Below are 17440 nucleotides of genomic sequence, written 5' to 3' on the forward strand. Positions count from 1 at the left end.
TGGACTAGCGTCCTTAGTTCTTGCATTATTTGGTGGTAATAGCTGATATGTGTTAAGTTTATACATAATACTGTATTTTTGTTAAAATTTATTATGCACGATGTCCTTATGAATGTAATTATTGCTTTTAGATACAAAACTCTTAATAATTGTCATAGAGACCACTGTAATAAAGGAATAAATTTTTAAAGTAGAATGTCAATCACAAAAATAATATCAAATTATTGATTGACTAATAATCTGCGCCATGTTTGAGAGTGATGTAAGTATTCACTTAAATTTAACAACAAAGTATAGATTATTTTGGTAAATAAACTAATTTTCAAATTTCTCTAACAATATTACTTCAAATTTATAATAAACAAGCTTTCCTTTTGATTTGATATTCTGCTTATTGAATCATGACCACACTCAATCACGAAGTCCAAGTCGGGATCTAATATATGATAACTTCAATCACCGTAAAATATTGATTATGGAGTCCAAGTCAAGTTCTAAAACAACAATTGTACAATTTATAGAAAACACTTTTTTAGGGATAGATCTTCTCTCCTTGATGAATACAAAAAAGTAATTTGACCAATTTGGTATCATACAATTTAACATTTTCTCGAAAGAGTTGTATACCATTAAATCTGAATTATTTTCTTTAGTTGTATACAAATTTTATTAATTGATGTGGAACACACGTGCAACGCACTAAAATGCTAGTATTAGAGACATTAATTAGGAACATGGTGAACATAGCATAGCAACGTAATAACCCGCTATCGCAAGTTTAACGCAAATCCAACAAAAGAAAAAGAGGAAATGTAGTATCTGAGAATCTGCAAAAATAAATCATTTCTTTTTTGGAAACAAAATAATAGCGAAAATATATAATTTTTATATACTTTTGCAGCTATCGAATATAAATAATTTCGGCCGTTAGGTAATAGTGATTCCTCAGCTTTAGGCCCTCAGAAAACTGTGTGTATTATCAGTTTGGCAGGTCACATTCAGATAGATTGTAAAGTGAAGAACAAAAGGTCACGAGACTGACAAAAAACTTGTCTTTTTTTTGGATGTGGTCACCACAGTCTATACACAAACTTCTAATAAGAGAATCTCTCTGTTAAAAGCTTTTTTGGTTGTTTCCTCTATTTTTGGTTTTCTGTTCTCATTTCATATAAAGTGACTCTGAATAATTGTCACGGGATTTTATTATAACCGACCACCCAGCTCAAATAATTCATAAGTACAAAAATAAATCATATATTTCCCTTTTTGTTTTTAGTATTATTGGAGCACGGTATAATTGACTATGTGTGACACATAGGTTATGGGTTCAAGCGGTAAAATCAAGTATTGATGCTTGCATCAGGGTAGTTTGTCTATATCATACCTACATGGGTGTGGCCCTTCGTCGACGCTGTGTGATCGCGAAATACTTTGTGCACCGTGCTGTCTTTTGTTTTTAGTATAAAATAGAACATGATAGCCTTCAAATAAAGAGATAAGGAGAGACTGTGATTTGCTCCGGTTCTTGTTCTTTATCGGGACTTATTGCAGTGACACAAGAATGAAGGAGGAGGAATTTAATTCATCTCCAAAAAAATATCCAGAATCTGAAACTGATGATGCAACTAAGTTTAACAACTCCCTGCAAGTAAGTTAATATGAATTTTTCTTTTAAACCTATCTGATTATGTGAATACTTTGTTTGTTTGTTGGCCAGTTTTTGGATGCTGAAAACTATGTGTGAGCTTGCTCACATTGTAGTCCCAAAGTATTGATAAAGGAGGAAAGTTGCGGTAACCTAACAGTCAACGTAAAACTCGTCAATTTATGATGAATCCTCACAATATAATATTAGATGGCTTAAATTACAGAAATATGGATAGTGAAGATTCATATAGTCGACTCACAACTTGTTTGAGATTAAGACATCGTTGATGTTGGTATTTTTTCTTTTTTTTTTTACTTTTTTACTTTTTCTCCCACTCTTGGGTTCTTGAAACTCTGTGTGAGCTTACTCATATTGTCGATTCCACGTTTGAACAAATGAGGGCTGCAGTAAGCTTACAATATATGTAAAATTATAGTCAATTTATGACGAATTCTCACAATACAATATTAGATTGAGATATGCTTAAATGGAGCAATATTGAAGTGATGATTTATATAGTCGACTCCAATTTGCTTGAAGTTGAGGCGTAGTTGTTGTAGTTTTGGTGCTAGAGGAGTTTATGCATGTATGGTATTTCATGCCAACAATTACTTGTGGAGATAATGTTTGCATTAGGGTAGGCTGTATATATTACACCCCTTATGGTACGGCATTTTTCGGACCTTACGTAAATACGGGATGCTTTGATTACCGGGCTGCTCTTTTAGTTACTTGTGGAGCTAGCTTACATTTATTTTTGGTTGCAGGAACTAAAGGACTTGTGCTCGCAGCTTCACCATGCTGCAGATTATTGTGAGAAATCTTTTCTAAAGGCAGAAGAGAAAAAAAAGTGAGTATTTCTTTATCTGCAATCCAGCAATATTTGGTCAAAATTTCAAATTTACTTCTTTTATAGTTCCAATTGAACCTTTTCCTTTCACAACATGTGAACAAAGTAATGACATCCTCTAAAATAATTTGAATAGATTTAAGTATATATAATGGCAATGTAAAAATATCAGTGTAGTTTAACTTATGGTAGCATGTCGATTAGCATTTTTACCAAGTTATCAATTAATACTTGTTATAGAAATTTGCATGTAATTACCTTATAAACGACATGATTGTGTAAATATTATTTACACCATCAGTGCATAAAACTTAAATGCGCATTGAATAAGTGAAGCATTTCGCTAATGTAGTTGTTAGGATCGGGAACCCGGATAGTGCGAAATTTAGCCAAACAACGGTATAATGACAATAACAAAGACAATGGAAGTTGATAATAACAGCAATTAAAGAAGATAAAGAAGACACAAATTTAACGTGGTTCGGTCAAGGTAACCTACGTCCACAAGCGGAGAGAAGCAATTTCACGATACCAACAAGAGTACAAAAGAGAGTACAAAATTAGAGTAAATACTCTAATTAATCCCAAATACCCCAAAAGAATAACCTCACAAGATCACTCCAAAGAAAGGGTTCACACAAGTGTTTTTCAATACTCACTCTCTTACAAAATATTCTATAATGAAATAAATGAGGAGAAAGAAAGACAAGAGTGAAAAGCTCTTGAATTGGTGTGTTTTCAAATGAGGAAAAACTCCTCTATTTATAACAAGAAATCCTTGGCCTAATAATGGATATTATGTCATGGCAAATGTCATGATCCACAAATTTGTTATAATGGATATTATATCATGGCAAATGTCATGAACCACAAATTTATTATAATGGATATTATGTCATGGCAAATGTCATAAAAATTTGGCCATATTACAAATCTCCACCTTGGCCTAATTTCGGCTTATATATAGTAAATTTGCTCTACCTTCTCTGTAAAAATCCCAATGGGCAAAATCACTCTTCATAAATGCCAATCAAGTTCAGGCAAAGCTTGAACTTGGACACTGGGAGAGGTTTTGTGAACATGTCAGCAGGATTGTCTCTAGTGTTGATCTTCTGAATAGAGACTTTTTTTTCAGCAATGGTTTATCGGATGAAATGATACTTTATATCAATGTGCTTCGTCCTCTCATGATACATTTGATCTTTAGTCAAGTGAATGGCACTTTGACTATCACAGAAAATGGTAATACCACTTTGGTGCAAACTGAGTTCCGTAAATAGACCCTTCAACCATAAAGCTTCTTTGATCACCTCGGTCACTGCCATATATTCTGCTTCGGTAATAGATAAAGCTACTACATGTTGTAATGTAGCTTTCCAACTAATAGCACAATCACCGATGCAAAATATATAACCTGTCATTGATCTTCTTTTATCAGGATCACCTGCATAATCTAAGTCTACAAAACCAACCAAAGTGTCAGTATTTCTCCCAAACTCCAAACATGTATTTGAAGTACCTCGCAAGTATCTGAGAATCCATTTCACAGCATGCCAATGTGCTTTACCAGAGCAAGCCATATACCGGCTTACCACGCTCACTGCTTGTGAAATGTCTAGACGTGTACAAACCATTGCATACATAATACTGCCGACTGCACTAAAATAAGGAACCTGTGCCATGTACCTCTCTTCTTCCTCTGACTGCGGGGACTGAGCAGCTGATAACGTAAAATAAGCAGCAAGAGGGGTACTAACTGGTTTAGCATCTTTCATGCCAAACCTATCCAAGACTTTCTCCAAGTACTTCTTCTGGGTCAGAAATAGCCTGTTGGATTTTCGATCTCTTTTGATCTCCATGCCAAGGATTTTCTTAGCTGCTCCCAAATCTTTCATCTCAAATTCACATTTCAGCTGACTTTTCAAGTTGTGAATTTCTGTTAAATCCTTAGCAGCAATGAGCATGTCATCAACATATAATAATAGGTACACAAATGAACCATCATTTAACTTCCGGAAGTAAACACAACTATCATACATGCTCCTCGAATAACCATGACCCAACATAAAGGAATCAAACCTTTTATACCATTGTCTTGGAGACTGCTTCAATCCGTACAAGGATTTCTTCAACAAGCAAACATGATCTTCTTTTCCTTCAATTTCAAATCCTTCGTGTTGATGCATGTATATTTGTTCCTCAAGTTCGCCATGTAAGAAAGTTGTCTTAACATCAAGTTGTTCTAATTCCAAATCATACATGGCAACGAAGGCAAGCAAGACACGAATAGAGCTATGTTTAACAACAAGTGAGAAAATATTATTAAAATCAACTCCTTGTACCTGACCATAGCCCTTTGCAACTAATCGTGCCTTATACCTCGCATCTTCAACCCCTGGAATGCCATCCTTTTTTCTTGAAGACCCATTTAAAACCAACAATTCTTTTTCCTGATGGCGGCTTCACAAGAGACCAAGTACCATTCTTGTGGAGAGACTCAATTTCTTCATTTATTGCAATCAGCCACTTGGCTGAGTCAGCACCAGAAACTGCTTCTGAATATTTTGATGGTTCTCCAATTTCTTCAGTTTTCTGTGCAATTGAAAAGGCAAATGCAACATAATCTCCAAACCTTAATGGTTGTTTACCTTCTCTTCTTGGTCTATGTTTGGCTATAGAATACTCCTCTTCTTCTGGTTCAACTTCAGGAGTCTCAACTTCAGGAATTTCAGCTTCTGTCTCAACTTCAGGAGTTTCAACTGTATTTTGCTCCAACGTTGATGAGCTTGGCTCAGAAGGAATGCCAATCTCAATCTCCACCCGATTTTGTGTACTCTTTCCTTTATCTGTATTACAAGAACTAGAAGACTTTTTTCTAGAATGTAACATAGAGGATTCATCAAAGGTTACATCTCTGCTAATTATAAAGTTTGGTGCCGTGGGATCAGGATACCATAGTCGGTATCCTTTCACCCCAGATGCATACCCAAGGAAAATACACTTTTTAGCCCTTGGCTCTAATTTTCCATCATTTACATGCATGTATGCAGGGCAACCAAATATCTTTAAATCAGAATAATTAGCAGGAGTACCTGACCACATTTCCTCGTGGAGTCTTAAAGTTCAAAGGTGCAGAAGGAGCTCGGTTGACAATATAACAAGCTGTAGAGATAGCTTCTGCTCAAAAGGCGTTTGTCAACCCAACATTTGAAATCATGCAACGAGCGCTTTCCAAAAAAGTTATATTCATCCTTTCTACCACACCATTTTACTGAGGTGCCATTCTCACAGTACGATGTCGAGCAATTCCTTCATTCTTACAAAATTCATTGAATTCATCATTACAAAATTCCAAGCCATTATTTGTTCTAAGCCACTTAACCTGTTTTCATGTTTGCTTCTCAATCAAAACTTTCCATTGTTTGAAATTTAAGAAAACATCACTTTTATTTTTCAGAAAATAAACCCAAACTTTTCTTGAATAATCATCAATGAAAGTTAACATATACCTGGCACCACCTTTTGATGGGGTACGTGAAGGACCCCAAAGATCTGAATGAATGTAATCCAAAGTATCTTTTGTTCTATGAATTGCTGGAGATTTGAAGCTGACTCGTTTCTCTTCCTGAACACACAATGTTCACAGAACTCCATATTTCTGGTACTTTGACTACATAAGAGAGCTCTTTTACTGAGGATAGAAAGACCTTTTTTACTCATATGCCCCAATCGCATATGCCACAATTTGATGATGTCAGAATTTGATTTATCTGATATTGAAACTGCAGCAGCACCTGTAACAGTAGATCCCAAAAAAGTATACAACATACCAGATCTGCGTGTTTTCATGATCACAAGAGCACCATGAGAAATTTTCAGAACTCCACCTTCACCTGTGTACTTGCACCCAAGAGATTCTAGAGTGCCCAAAGAGATGACATTTTTCTTCAAGTCAGGAACATATCTAACATCGGTGAGAGTTCTCACCACACCATCATGCATTTTGATTCGGACTGTACCTTTTCCAGTAACTTTGCAGGCAGCATTGTTGCCCATTAAGACAACTCCATCTCCAATAGATTCATATGTGGTAAATAAATCCCGACTGGGACACATATGATAAGAACAACCCGAATCTAAAATTCACTCATTGTTAGATTTAAAACTATTATTAGTTACTAAAAACATAGTTCCCTCAGTCTCATCAGCAGCTGCACTTGCTTCGGCAGTGTCAGTATTTTTGTGCTCGTTTTTGTTTTCTATATGTTTTTCTTTGTTTTTTAATTTAAAGCATTCAGAAATAATGTGACCTTTCTTATGACAATATTTGCACATGACATTTCTGTATCTGGATTTTAACCTTGATTTAAGTTTCTCACTACTTGAATCTTTCTTATTGGATCTACCTCTTATGAATAAGTCTTCCCCTTGGTTCCCACTAGTTTTTCCAGTAATATCTCTATTTATTTGTTCTTTTGATTTCAAAATAGATTTGATATATTTATAAGAGATATTATCCTTTCCATAAAGTATAGTATCTCTTATATGTTTAAACGACTGGGGTAAGGAAACAAGCAATAACACAACTTGATCCTCATCTTTGATTTCAGCATCTATGTTACTTAAATTCATAAGAAGAGAATCAAAAGTATCAAGATGAGTAAGTATAGAGGTACCTTCAGTCATACGAAAAGTGTAGAGTTTTTGCTTTAGGTAAAGTCTGTTTTCTACTGTTCTTTTCATATATAGGGTTTTAAGCTTTTCCCATATGCCTTTGGTTGAGCTTTCTGCTGCAACTTCACGCAAAACCTCATTTGAAAGATTTAAAATAATACTTGCTTTTGCCTTTTTGTCTATGACGACAAACTCCTCATCCGTCATTTTATCCGGCATCTTCTCCTTTCCTTGCAGTGCCAAATCTAAGCCATCCTGAATTAGGATAGCTTCCATCTTTAATTTTCACATTCCGAAGTTTGCACTTCGGTCAAATTTTTCAACATAAGACTTTGTTAGAGTCATTTTGGCTATTTAAACTAACCCGGTTAGATCTAGCTCTGATACCAATTTATTAGGATCGGGAACCCGGGTAGTGCAAAATTTAGCCAAACAACGGTATGATGACAATAACAAAGACAATGGAAGTTGATAATAACGGCAATTAAAGAAGATAAAGAAAACACAAATTTAACGTGGTTCGGTCAAGGTGACCTACGTCCACAAGCAGAGAGAAGCAATTTCACTATACCAACAAGAGTACAAAAGAGAGTACAAAATTAGAATAAATATTCTAATTAATCCCAAATACCCCAAGAGAATAACCTCACAAGATCACTCCAAAGAAACGGTTCACACAAGTGTTTCCCAACACTAACTCTCTTACAAAATACTCTATAATGAAATAAATGAGGAAAAAGAAAGACAAGAGTGAAAAACTCTTGAATTGATGTGTTTTCAAATGAGGAAAAACTCCTCTATTTATAGCAAGAAATCCTTGTCCTAATAATGGATATTATGTCATGGCAAATGTCATGATCCACAAATTTGTTATAATGAATATTATGTCATGGCAAATGTCATGACCCACAAATTTGTTATAATGGATATTATGTCATGGCAAATGTCATGAAAATTTGGCCAGTAACAAACTATATTTCCATGTGCAGTGCAGTGGAAAACACAAAAGAGTACCTGTGCAGAGCTGTTGTTACAGTCGTCGATCATTTAGGATGTGTATCAGCTAAACTTGAATGCCGGATTGCCAAGATTGACACAACTTCTGAAACAGAACTTCGAATTGATGGCTTGACTCAAGTTCGTAATTTTTAGTAAATTCTTTATACTGTCAATATATATAACTTAAGCGCATTAACAAGTAGTAATGTTTTTCTGTGATTGTTCAATTTAATTAGAGACTTGCAACCTGCCAACAATACTCTCACAAGCTTGCTCTCTCAAGGTTTTGTTGGACTACTGGTTTATCAACATATCATCGTCGCTATATATCACCACGTAATCTTTTACTACTTAAAACATCTTCAATCCATTCAATAAGGTCATTATTTTCTGAAACCAAACATAATTTTCTAATACTTCTGTTTTCTAAACCAGCAACTCAAGATTTCAGGAGAACAAAACAAATGTCAAGGTAATATTTTTATCCAATCGCGTCATTTCAAGAACGGAAGGAGAGTCTTGGCGTAACTGGTAAAGTTGCTGTCATATGACCAAGAGGTCACGGGTTCGAGCTGTGGAAACAGCCTCTTGCAAAAATGCAGGGTAAAGCTGCATATAATAGACCCTTGTGGTCCGACCCTTCCCGGACTCCACGCCTAGCGGGAGCTTAGTGCACCGGGCTGCGTCATTTCAAGAACAATGTGAACTGGTAAAAAATAGGACTAATGGACTTGAATGATAAATGAAGGGGATTCAGTATACCAATTGACAATAAGACTGTAGACAAAGATGAATTTGAGGTAGAAGAAGATGTGCCACTATTTTTATCCACTTACAACTACAAGCCTTCTCTACTTGAAGATTCAGAGCAAAAGTCTAGCTTTTCACCTCCAGGTAAAGAAAATATATTTACAAAATGGAAAATCTTCAGTATCAGAACTTTAGAAAGAAATGTTCAATGTTCACGTATGGATTTGCAGTGCTTCCAGTTCGTGACGCCCTAACTGTAGTACCAAAAGCACAAAATTCCAACTTTGAATTTCAGGTACCCTTATATATCAACAATCTCTCAATATTGATGGTTCTATATACAGTATGCTCATGTGTTTTCTTTCTTTCTTGTAAATGCAGGAGGCTCGAAAGCTAAAACGAAACTTATTAAATTGGAGACCGATGCATAATAAGGACATCAGGTCACTCATTCGACGGGGTAGAAGAATAGTAACATGAACTTATGAAGAGTCTGAGACTGAGAGTTAAATCCATTCAAGATTTTGTAGACTTAATGCAGGCTTCAAGTTACCGGTATCGAAAATATGTAGTATTACTCTTATTTTGCAAATTTTGTACATTATAAAGGGGACTTAGTAGTAGCTGCTACAAAAATATGGAGAATGGAGTTTATGCTACAAAAAATATACAATAAAAGCACAACATAACATTGTTAACTTCCCTATCCACAATGGAAGGAAGAGCAGTCGCATACTTCAAACACTAACCACATCCAACGCCTTAAAAAGGTCGGAGTATTTACACACAGGTAAACTTCCTAACTACTTCAGGTTTTGTTTACTTCCTATCCTCCTATCACATTGACATTTTTCTCGTTTCTCTTTTCGTTCCTCAGTGTCGTTGCCTAGCACTGTTAGTCCCGAGCTGTTGGACTTCTTAGGCCACTTTCGATCTTTTCAATGTAGGAAAATTTCTTGGGAGTAATATTAGCTAGTTTTGTCATGGATTTGTTGTCATTTTCACCTTTGAAATAAGCCTCTAAGTTACCCGTAGAATGATTCTTCTTCATTCCTGTCTCTCCTAGCTCCACATTCCAGCCAATGAAATCGAATAAAGTCCTCGAGGACGGTGTTTGTGCTGCAGAACTTAACACCTCTGCCTCTAATTCCCTAGGAGTTGACATACCGCTCAATGGAAGTGGAGGTGAGGAATCAGCTGAGAGGTTCTGGTTTGCTATCGCGAATGATGGATCTTGCGTTAGTGAGTCCGCGTATAGCACGTCTTCAATACGCGACATAACTGTGTTAGCTAGGCTTTCTAGTACCCTTGAGTAGCTCTCCAGAATAGAGTGTCCTATATCCTGTACACATAACAAAAACAGAAACAAACATGTCATGATTTTGTGAGGTAATGCGTGTTTATTCCTCCGTCCGTTTCATTTTATGTCACTCTTTCTTTTTTAGTCTGTTTCATAAAAGAATGACGCGTTTCTACATTTAGAAACTCTTTAACTTCAATTTTCCTACTTTATCTTTAATGGTACATTCTTATAGCCGTAGAAATGTCATGACATGTTTAAGACAAGTTCTGTACTTCTTTCTTCAACTACGTATCCATTCAAATATTACCATATAAATTGAAACGGATAGTATCTTACGTTGTTATATTGGATTTTGCTGATATCAAGGGAAGATTGAGGGATTCCAGGAAATCTTTGTTTTAAAAGGAGTAAGATAGTCTCTGCTCTCTCTTCAAAAAGTTCCCTCTTCTCCAAACTCACAGCTGAACCCCAAGATGATTTTCCATCTTTATGGTACATTTTTCTCTTCCAAATTACTACAGATGCCTCAATTCTGTTCTTAAGATCAAGAACTTTGTGTTCTGTGGACAAATCCATATTAGTTGAAAGGAATTGTTCAGGATCAAAGAACTCAACTGTGATGCTCTTGTAGATTGAATCACCAAGACTTTCTCTACCATTCTGAAGAAATCAAATAAGGGAATAACAGAAATATCAGTATTTTTTAGCCAAGTCCCTTAAGAAGTGCACTCAATCTTTTCTCACACTAAAATAACAGAATTGTACCGACTATAACAATAACAACAACAAGTGGAGTCTAACTACGTAGACCTTAACTCACCTTGAAGGTCGAAATGTTATTTCCGATAGACCATCGGCTCACGAAAGACGTAAAGAAAAGCAGTAGCACCAAGTAACAACAACAAGATAGTAAGAAAACGAAACGAAATGAACAAGTAATACTAAAATAACGGAATTGTACCTACTATAACAATAAAATAACCAAATTTTACTCAATATGACAATATAAGTCGCAAGTACTATTTTGTCACATTAAAGTATCTGAACTTTAACCACTATAACAGTAAAATCACTAATCTTTACTCCATATGAGAGTATAAGTCGCAAGTACTATTTTTGTCACATTAAAGTAACTGAACTTTTACCCATTATAACAGTAAAATCATAAATTTTACTCAATATGAAAGTATAAGTCGCAAGTACTATTTTGACATATTAAAGTAACTGAATTTTACCTACTCTAACAGTAAGATCATTAAACTTTACTCAATATGACAGTATAACTCACAAGTACTACTTTGTCACATTGAAGTAACTGAATTTTACCTACTGTAACAGTAAGATCATTAAACTTTACTCAATCTGACAATATAAGTCGCAACTCGCAAGTATTATTTTTGACATATTAAAGTAACTGAACTTTATCCACTAAAACAGTATAGCCGTTAAATTAACCTTGTATTCAAGAGACTGTGTTTTCCTCACCTTGGGGAGAGATTCAATGTAGTTTTCAGGAATTTCCATTTCTGATAGTATTTGTGCATTTATAGCCATAGATGCTTTGTGTACTTGGTTCACACAATCCTTTTGATATTGTAGCCATTTTCGGCATGTATCCGAGAGACCCTCAGGTGGAACCTTGACTGTAGGTAGCCACCATTTATCATTCCTCTGTACACCTTTCTCAGATTCATCAGCATCTCTTGAAACATACCAGAATTCATTCTCATATTTGAAATTTTCTAAGCAATCCTGTTAAGCATCATGAAACTATCCAGCATTAGAGATAATGCAACAAATGTACTCCCTTTGTTTCATTTTATAGGGCACTTTTTCTTTTTTCGTCTGTTCCAAAAAGAATGGCACGTTTTTATATTTGGAAACTCTTTAACTTTAAACTTTTCACTTTATCTTAATGACATGTTTTTATAGCTATAGAAATGTCATGGCATGTTTTAGACGGTGGCGGCTCCACATGTATTCAAGGACCGATACCCCTTCATCGGAAAATTACATTTTGTAGCTAGGTAAAAAAATTATATGTACATATATTGACACCCCTTGGCTTCTGTGTGGGTTTACTTCTTTATGTTTTGACCCTCTAGTGAAAATACTGGCTCCGACACTGTTTTTAGACCACAAGTTAAAAGGGTACTTTTGGTATGTGTCAACGATCTTTTTTCTTTATTAAACTCCTTGACCCGTCAAACACCATCATATAAAATGAAACGGAAAGAGTAACAAATTTATCAAGTTATGGCATAAGATTGCAGGTTCTCACAATGAGCATGGCATCAAGTTTTTTCAAGGCTGGGATGTTCATAAGCAGATCTCTTCTTTGTTGTGTCACCATTACCTGTCAAATTAAAACACATTTCTTATTTTTTTTTAATAATCACTATTTCTACTTTAAATCTTGAATTGGAAAGGAGAGATAGAGAGGAATTATATAGGACCTCCATGTTTGTTCCATCCTTAGATTTTTGTTGAGAAGGGACAAATTCAACAATGTAATCTGATACAGATAAAAGCCAATCTATTTCTTTTCTCCACCTTGCTTTTCTCTCTTGAGACATAGGTTCCAATTTCCATTGTTCTCCAAAAACAGAAGCTATGTATGTTACACATAGAAAATATAGAATGAGTTAATTCTGTATATTTCTTGTAAAGAACAGAACCTAGCAAGATGGTTTTCACAATTTCATAATATATCATCATATAATGATATAAATGTGAAATGGAGCCTTGGCGTAACTGGTAAAGTTACTATCATATGATCAGGAGGTCACGAGTTCAAGCCGTGGAAACAGCCTCCTGCAGAAATGCAGAGTGAGGCTGCATACAATAGACCTTAGTGCACCGAGCTGCCTTTTTATAATGATATAAATGTCTAACACAAATGTTATAACTGATTTTGGTGAAAATTACCAGCAAGATTAGTAATAGCATTTGATAAAGCCAGAGCTGATGAAACACCCTTTCCTCCACCTGACATATCTTCTCCTAATAGCAGCTTTGCAAACCTTTCTTTCATCATTTCCATGTCTACATCCAAAAAACAATACACCATCTATTTACATCTAACTTTGATAAATAAAATAAATAAAATAAATAATTTGCACAATGCCTCATCTTATTATTTGCACAAATTTCAAGACATAAAATCAATATTTATGTGAATTATAAGGGTAAAACAACATTCAACATGTACAATATTATAATTCAAATGTGCACATGCATGCGTACAGTGGTACAGGTAGAGGCGAATCTAGAATCAAGAACCAAATGTGATTTCATTATATGTATACATTTTAATATATTTTTTTTGCATATGTATATATAATTCGAGCCAAAAGCTATGAGTTTAGTTGACATGAAAAATGGTACGAACCTGAAGAATGTTTATCTTTATATATGTTTCCTGATCTTGATCCTTCCTTAGCAAAGCGCGAAATAGGATTAACAGACCGATTAAAAACGCTACCTATATGTTGTTTTTCTAATAATGCTGAAGATGATTTTCCACCTTGACTCCTAAAATCCATGGCTTCTCTACCATGTCCATTTTCTAACACAACACTATGTGCTTGTCTTCCCTCAAACATCTTCCTAAAGTTGAAAGACTTTGACTTATGAATCTTGTATATTTCTCTAACCATTTTATGCCTTGTATTGCCTACCTATTTCTTGAACTTATTACAATAGCAACATAATGTCACATGGAAATTGTAAGAGAAAAGGGATAATGAAGGGGGGGGGGGGGGTTGTCAAAAATCAAAGGCAATAATATGATGAATATGAGAAATGGTTTTTCTTATTTTTGATAACAATAAGGAATTGGACATAGTGGGAGATAGTGTTTTGGAGCTAACTATGTTAATGAACTTTTTTTTTTGGAAAGTGGGGTGCATGTTTGATTAAGGGGAAAGGGAAAGGGTTAGGTGAAAACGAGTGGAAGTATATATAAACAAACATTGGGTTTGTTCTATTTTTAGACTTTTTAATGGTTGAATATTTTCAATGCTAGCAAAAAGATCGGGAAATCTAACAAAGGACAACTAACTCTTTTTTATTCTCTTAATTTCTTGCCCCTCTTTTCCAGTTGTTTTTTCCTCCTATGAAAGCGTAAATTTTGGAGGAATTAAATAAGTTCTTACTCTATTTTAAAGGTTGTCATATTATATTTGATATATGAAATTTGATGGTTTAAAAGTTAGTTCTTAGAATTTAAACTTATTTCACAAAACCAAGATTACGCAATGAAAGATAGGACACAAGTCTTCTAGGGCCAAGCAGTGGCAGAGCAACATGTATTTTAAGGGGTGTCAATTTGGCACTTCTTTGCCGGAAAATTATACTATTTAGTTAGGTGAAATATTCTATTTCATGTATATATATCATATAGTGATTCCTCTTGGTTTGTTCATAAGTTTATTTTTATATATTTTAACATTCATTAATGAAAAATCCTAGCTCCGCTACTGGAGTCGAGCCACTACCCTATTTTGTTCCACCTATAAAAATTGGGTGTGTCTAAAATATAGTCTATTAATAATAGAAGACTATAGTTTTAATTTAATAGTTACAACCTTAAACTGCAGTCCAACTTTGTCCAAAAACTTTCCCATGTGCTTCCATCTCTCCCCTATTGCTATTAGGGATTTTGAGGCCTATATTTAGTCAATTCTTTACGTTGCCTGTTTGCCATGGTCTGTACTTGTGCGTTAAATAGGGCTATAAGTTGTAGGCAATTTATAATGATAAACCATAATGACCAAGTCACCTAAAACGTTAACTATTATAGAAAAATTCTTTTTATTTGTTTAGATATGCAACCTCAATATAATGGAGTTCGGAACCAAAATATGGTTCTTTTGGACTCAAAGAACTAAAATATGTGGAAAAGCAACTGGCCACTATAATATGTATAGCGCGGTGAAATACCGCGTTATATTTGAACTTAAATGGACGGGAAGGTATAACATCCTTATTTACTACTCTATAAAATCCCTACTTATCATTATACCTACATAAATACCATCTTCTTCCCCAAAAACAGAAGCCCCCCCTCCCCCCACTTTTTAACGGAAAAAACTCGGGTGGTCCCCCCACCCCATTTTTAACGAAAAAAACTCGGGTGGAGCCCACCAGTCCAACAAAATGTGTAGATTCTCGGTCTCACATCGTATCTAAGGCGTTATCTCGTAGTGAGTTGCTTGTTTCGGCTCCAAATCACCAAATTTTTAACTTTTCAAAAAATTTAAATCGAGGTATTTCGACTTATATTTTGTTAAAACTCATGTATAAAAAATGTCTATTAGTTGTTTTTACTGTGTTCTATGTTATTTCGTGATTGTTTTGCGATTTAATTAATTTATTATTTTTTATTCGGATTATATTATTAGTGTGATAAAAAAATTAGTAAAATAGTAAAATTGTTATTAGTTGTTAAAAAATATTAATTAGTTAATTTTTACTTTGGTATATATTTTTTGTGATTAAATTAATTTATTATTTTTATCCGGTTTAGATTAGTTATTTGTTAAAAGATTAGTAAAATAGATAAATTATTATTTTAGGAATAATTAATCTTATTTAGATGTTGTTGTTGTACATATATGAATATATGACTTTAGTTCCCTGTAGTGGTATCTTGTGCCCGTAATTTTAATGTAGTGCTCGTATTTGTAATGTAGTGCCCTTTTAGCGTAGTAAAATGTAGTGTCCTTTAGCGTAGTATCGTTGTAGCTATTAAAATTAATCATTTAATTATATGTTAAACCCAAAAATATCTGAAAAAGGTTGATAGTTCAAACACAAACTCTCTCGAATTCTAGTCAACAAACGTAAGAAAATAACATTAGAAAACAACAATATTTGTCAAACTAAGTATGAAATAATAAACTACCATATAAAATAATAAAATAGCATATAAAATAATAAACTAACATATCAAATAAGAAACAAACATATAAAATAATAAACTAGCATATAAAATAATAAACTAACATATAAAATAAGAAACAAACATATAAAATAATAAACAAATATATAAAATAGTAAACTAACATATAAAATATTAAAGTAACATATAAAAATATCGAATGTATCAACCTAACTAACAATATAGTAAAAATATCGAATAAATTTTAATATTAAAGATATTGCAATATATTTAAAGATGTTAAGCAATGAAAAAGAAAAATACTTTAATTAATATTGTTCAATTTACAGTAGTCGTCATGGAGGTTTCGCCTGTGCATCCCGGACCTGTATCGCTAGAGCTATTGTTGTTACAGGCCGAGCATAGGTCTTCGTACATATGGGAGAGGCAGTGTTTGGCCCAGACGATATGTGGGACTTTCTTAGGGCCCACCCACTCTATCCCCGTATAGTCAGACGCCTTCAGGATACAGGTTTCTATAGGATCATAGAGATCGGCCGGTTGCAGTTGGACTGGTCGTTGATCACGGCTTTGATAGAGCGGTGGCGATCGGAGACGCACACGTTTCATTTACCCATTGGCGAGGCTACTATCACGCTTCAGGATGTGGAGGTTCTGTATGGGCTGCCGATTGATGGACATCTTGTAGCTTACCTGTATGCTCTCAGAGAATATACGGGATTGCAGTAGCTGGAGATGTTGCAGCGGCTCACCGGTTTCTAGCCAGCGGAGGAGGCTGCATTGAGTGGGGCCAGTCATTTGCAGTTGACGCCCGTCCGGCTGCATCTGGAGGCGATGGATGCGGACATAACAGATGATACACCAGATCTTCATATCGACCGGTACACGAGATTGTTGATGTTGCTTATATTTGGTGGGGTATTATTCCCGAACACTTCGGAAAACCTAGTCAGCTTGAGATTTCTTCATCATCTTGAGAGGCTAGATGATTTACCTGGTTACAGCTGTTCTAGGTTACTTGTATAGGCAGATGTGTCGGGCGAACATGGGTACCCAGCGAGACGTTGCCAATTTTTGCTGCTACTGCAGGTGAAAACATAGTCAATTATTTTCATGATTATAACATACATAGTAAAAATATACCTTAAATTTTACGTTCACATTGTATATTAGGTTTGGGCCTGGGAGCGGTTCCTGCAGTTGCAGCCACCTCTACCACCCATCGCTCCGAATGCACCACCTCCACCATTTCTCACTTTAGCTAGGAGGTGGGTTGATAGGCGAGGCTACGGACGCGAGGTCGAGGCTCGA

The 17440-nt window shown here is 34.9% G+C and overlaps 2 protein-coding genes across 3 annotated transcripts; one reads left to right on the forward strand and one right to left on the reverse strand.

Moving 5' to 3' along the window:
• Positions 1 to 1310: 1310 nt before the first annotated feature.
• Positions 1311 to 9529, forward strand: LOC107778856 (putative protein ABIL5). 2 transcript variants are annotated; one of them, XM_016599184.2, is made up of 8 exons: positions 1311 to 1648; positions 2416 to 2498; positions 8162 to 8309; positions 8408 to 8507; positions 8607 to 8643; positions 8929 to 9065; positions 9152 to 9216; positions 9303 to 9529. In XM_016599184.2, the coding sequence occupies exons 1-8, from the start codon at positions 1562 to 1564 to the stop codon at positions 9399 to 9401; spliced, it is 756 nt and encodes a 251-aa protein (XP_016454670.1). In that variant the 5' UTR covers positions 1311 to 1561; the 3' UTR covers positions 9402 to 9529. The 2 variants fall into 2 exon arrangements, with proteins under 2 accessions (XP_016454670.1, XP_016454669.1); XM_016599183.2 differs by having other exon boundaries at positions 1315 to 1648; positions 8920 to 9065.
• A 30-nt stretch (positions 9530 to 9559) lies between these two features.
• Positions 9560 to 14114, reverse strand: LOC107778855 (rho guanine nucleotide exchange factor 8-like). Its single transcript, XM_016599182.2, has 7 exons — positions 13616 to 14114; positions 13153 to 13269; positions 12681 to 12835; positions 12506 to 12580; positions 11710 to 11976; positions 10561 to 10884; positions 9560 to 10263 (listed from the first exon to the last, which is right to left on the reverse strand). The coding sequence occupies exons 1-7, from the start codon at positions 13881 to 13883 to the stop codon at positions 9817 to 9819; spliced, it is 1653 nt and encodes a 550-aa protein (XP_016454668.1). The 5' UTR covers positions 13884 to 14114; the 3' UTR covers positions 9560 to 9816.
• Between the last annotated feature and the right edge of the window lie 3326 nt (positions 14115 to 17440).

This window comes from Nicotiana tabacum, chromosome 21 (assembly GCF_000715075.1).
Source record: "Nicotiana tabacum cultivar K326 chromosome 21, ASM71507v2, whole genome shotgun sequence".
Classification (NCBI taxonomy): domain Eukaryota; kingdom Viridiplantae; phylum Streptophyta; class Magnoliopsida; order Solanales; family Solanaceae; genus Nicotiana; species Nicotiana tabacum.

Excerpts from the sequence above, each read along its gene's own strand:
- LOC107778855 (XM_016599182.2), bottom strand. The coding sequence starts at position 13,883 with ATGGTTAGAGAAATATACAAGATTCATAAGTCAAAGTCTTTCAACTTT. Across the intron at positions 13,270-13,615 it reads TAAAGATAAACATTCTTCAG|ACATGGAAATGATGAAAGAA; the intron begins GTTCGTACCATT and ends TTTTGGATGTAG. Across the intron at positions 12,581-12,680 it reads AGGATGGAACAAACATGGAG|GTAATGGTGACACAACAAAG; the intron begins GTCCTATATAAT and ends TTAATTTGACAG.
- LOC107778856 (XM_016599183.2), top strand. The coding sequence starts at position 1,562 with ATGAAGGAGGAGGAATTTAATTCATCTCCAAAAAAATATCCAGAATCT. Across the intron at positions 1,649-2,415 it reads AGTTTAACAACTCCCTGCAA|GAACTAAAGGACTTGTGCTC; the intron begins GTAAGTTAATAT and ends TTTTGGTTGCAG. Across the intron at positions 8,644-8,919 it reads AGAACAAAACAAATGTCAAG|GGGATTCAGTATACCAATTG; the intron begins GTAATATTTTTA and ends TGATAAATGAAG.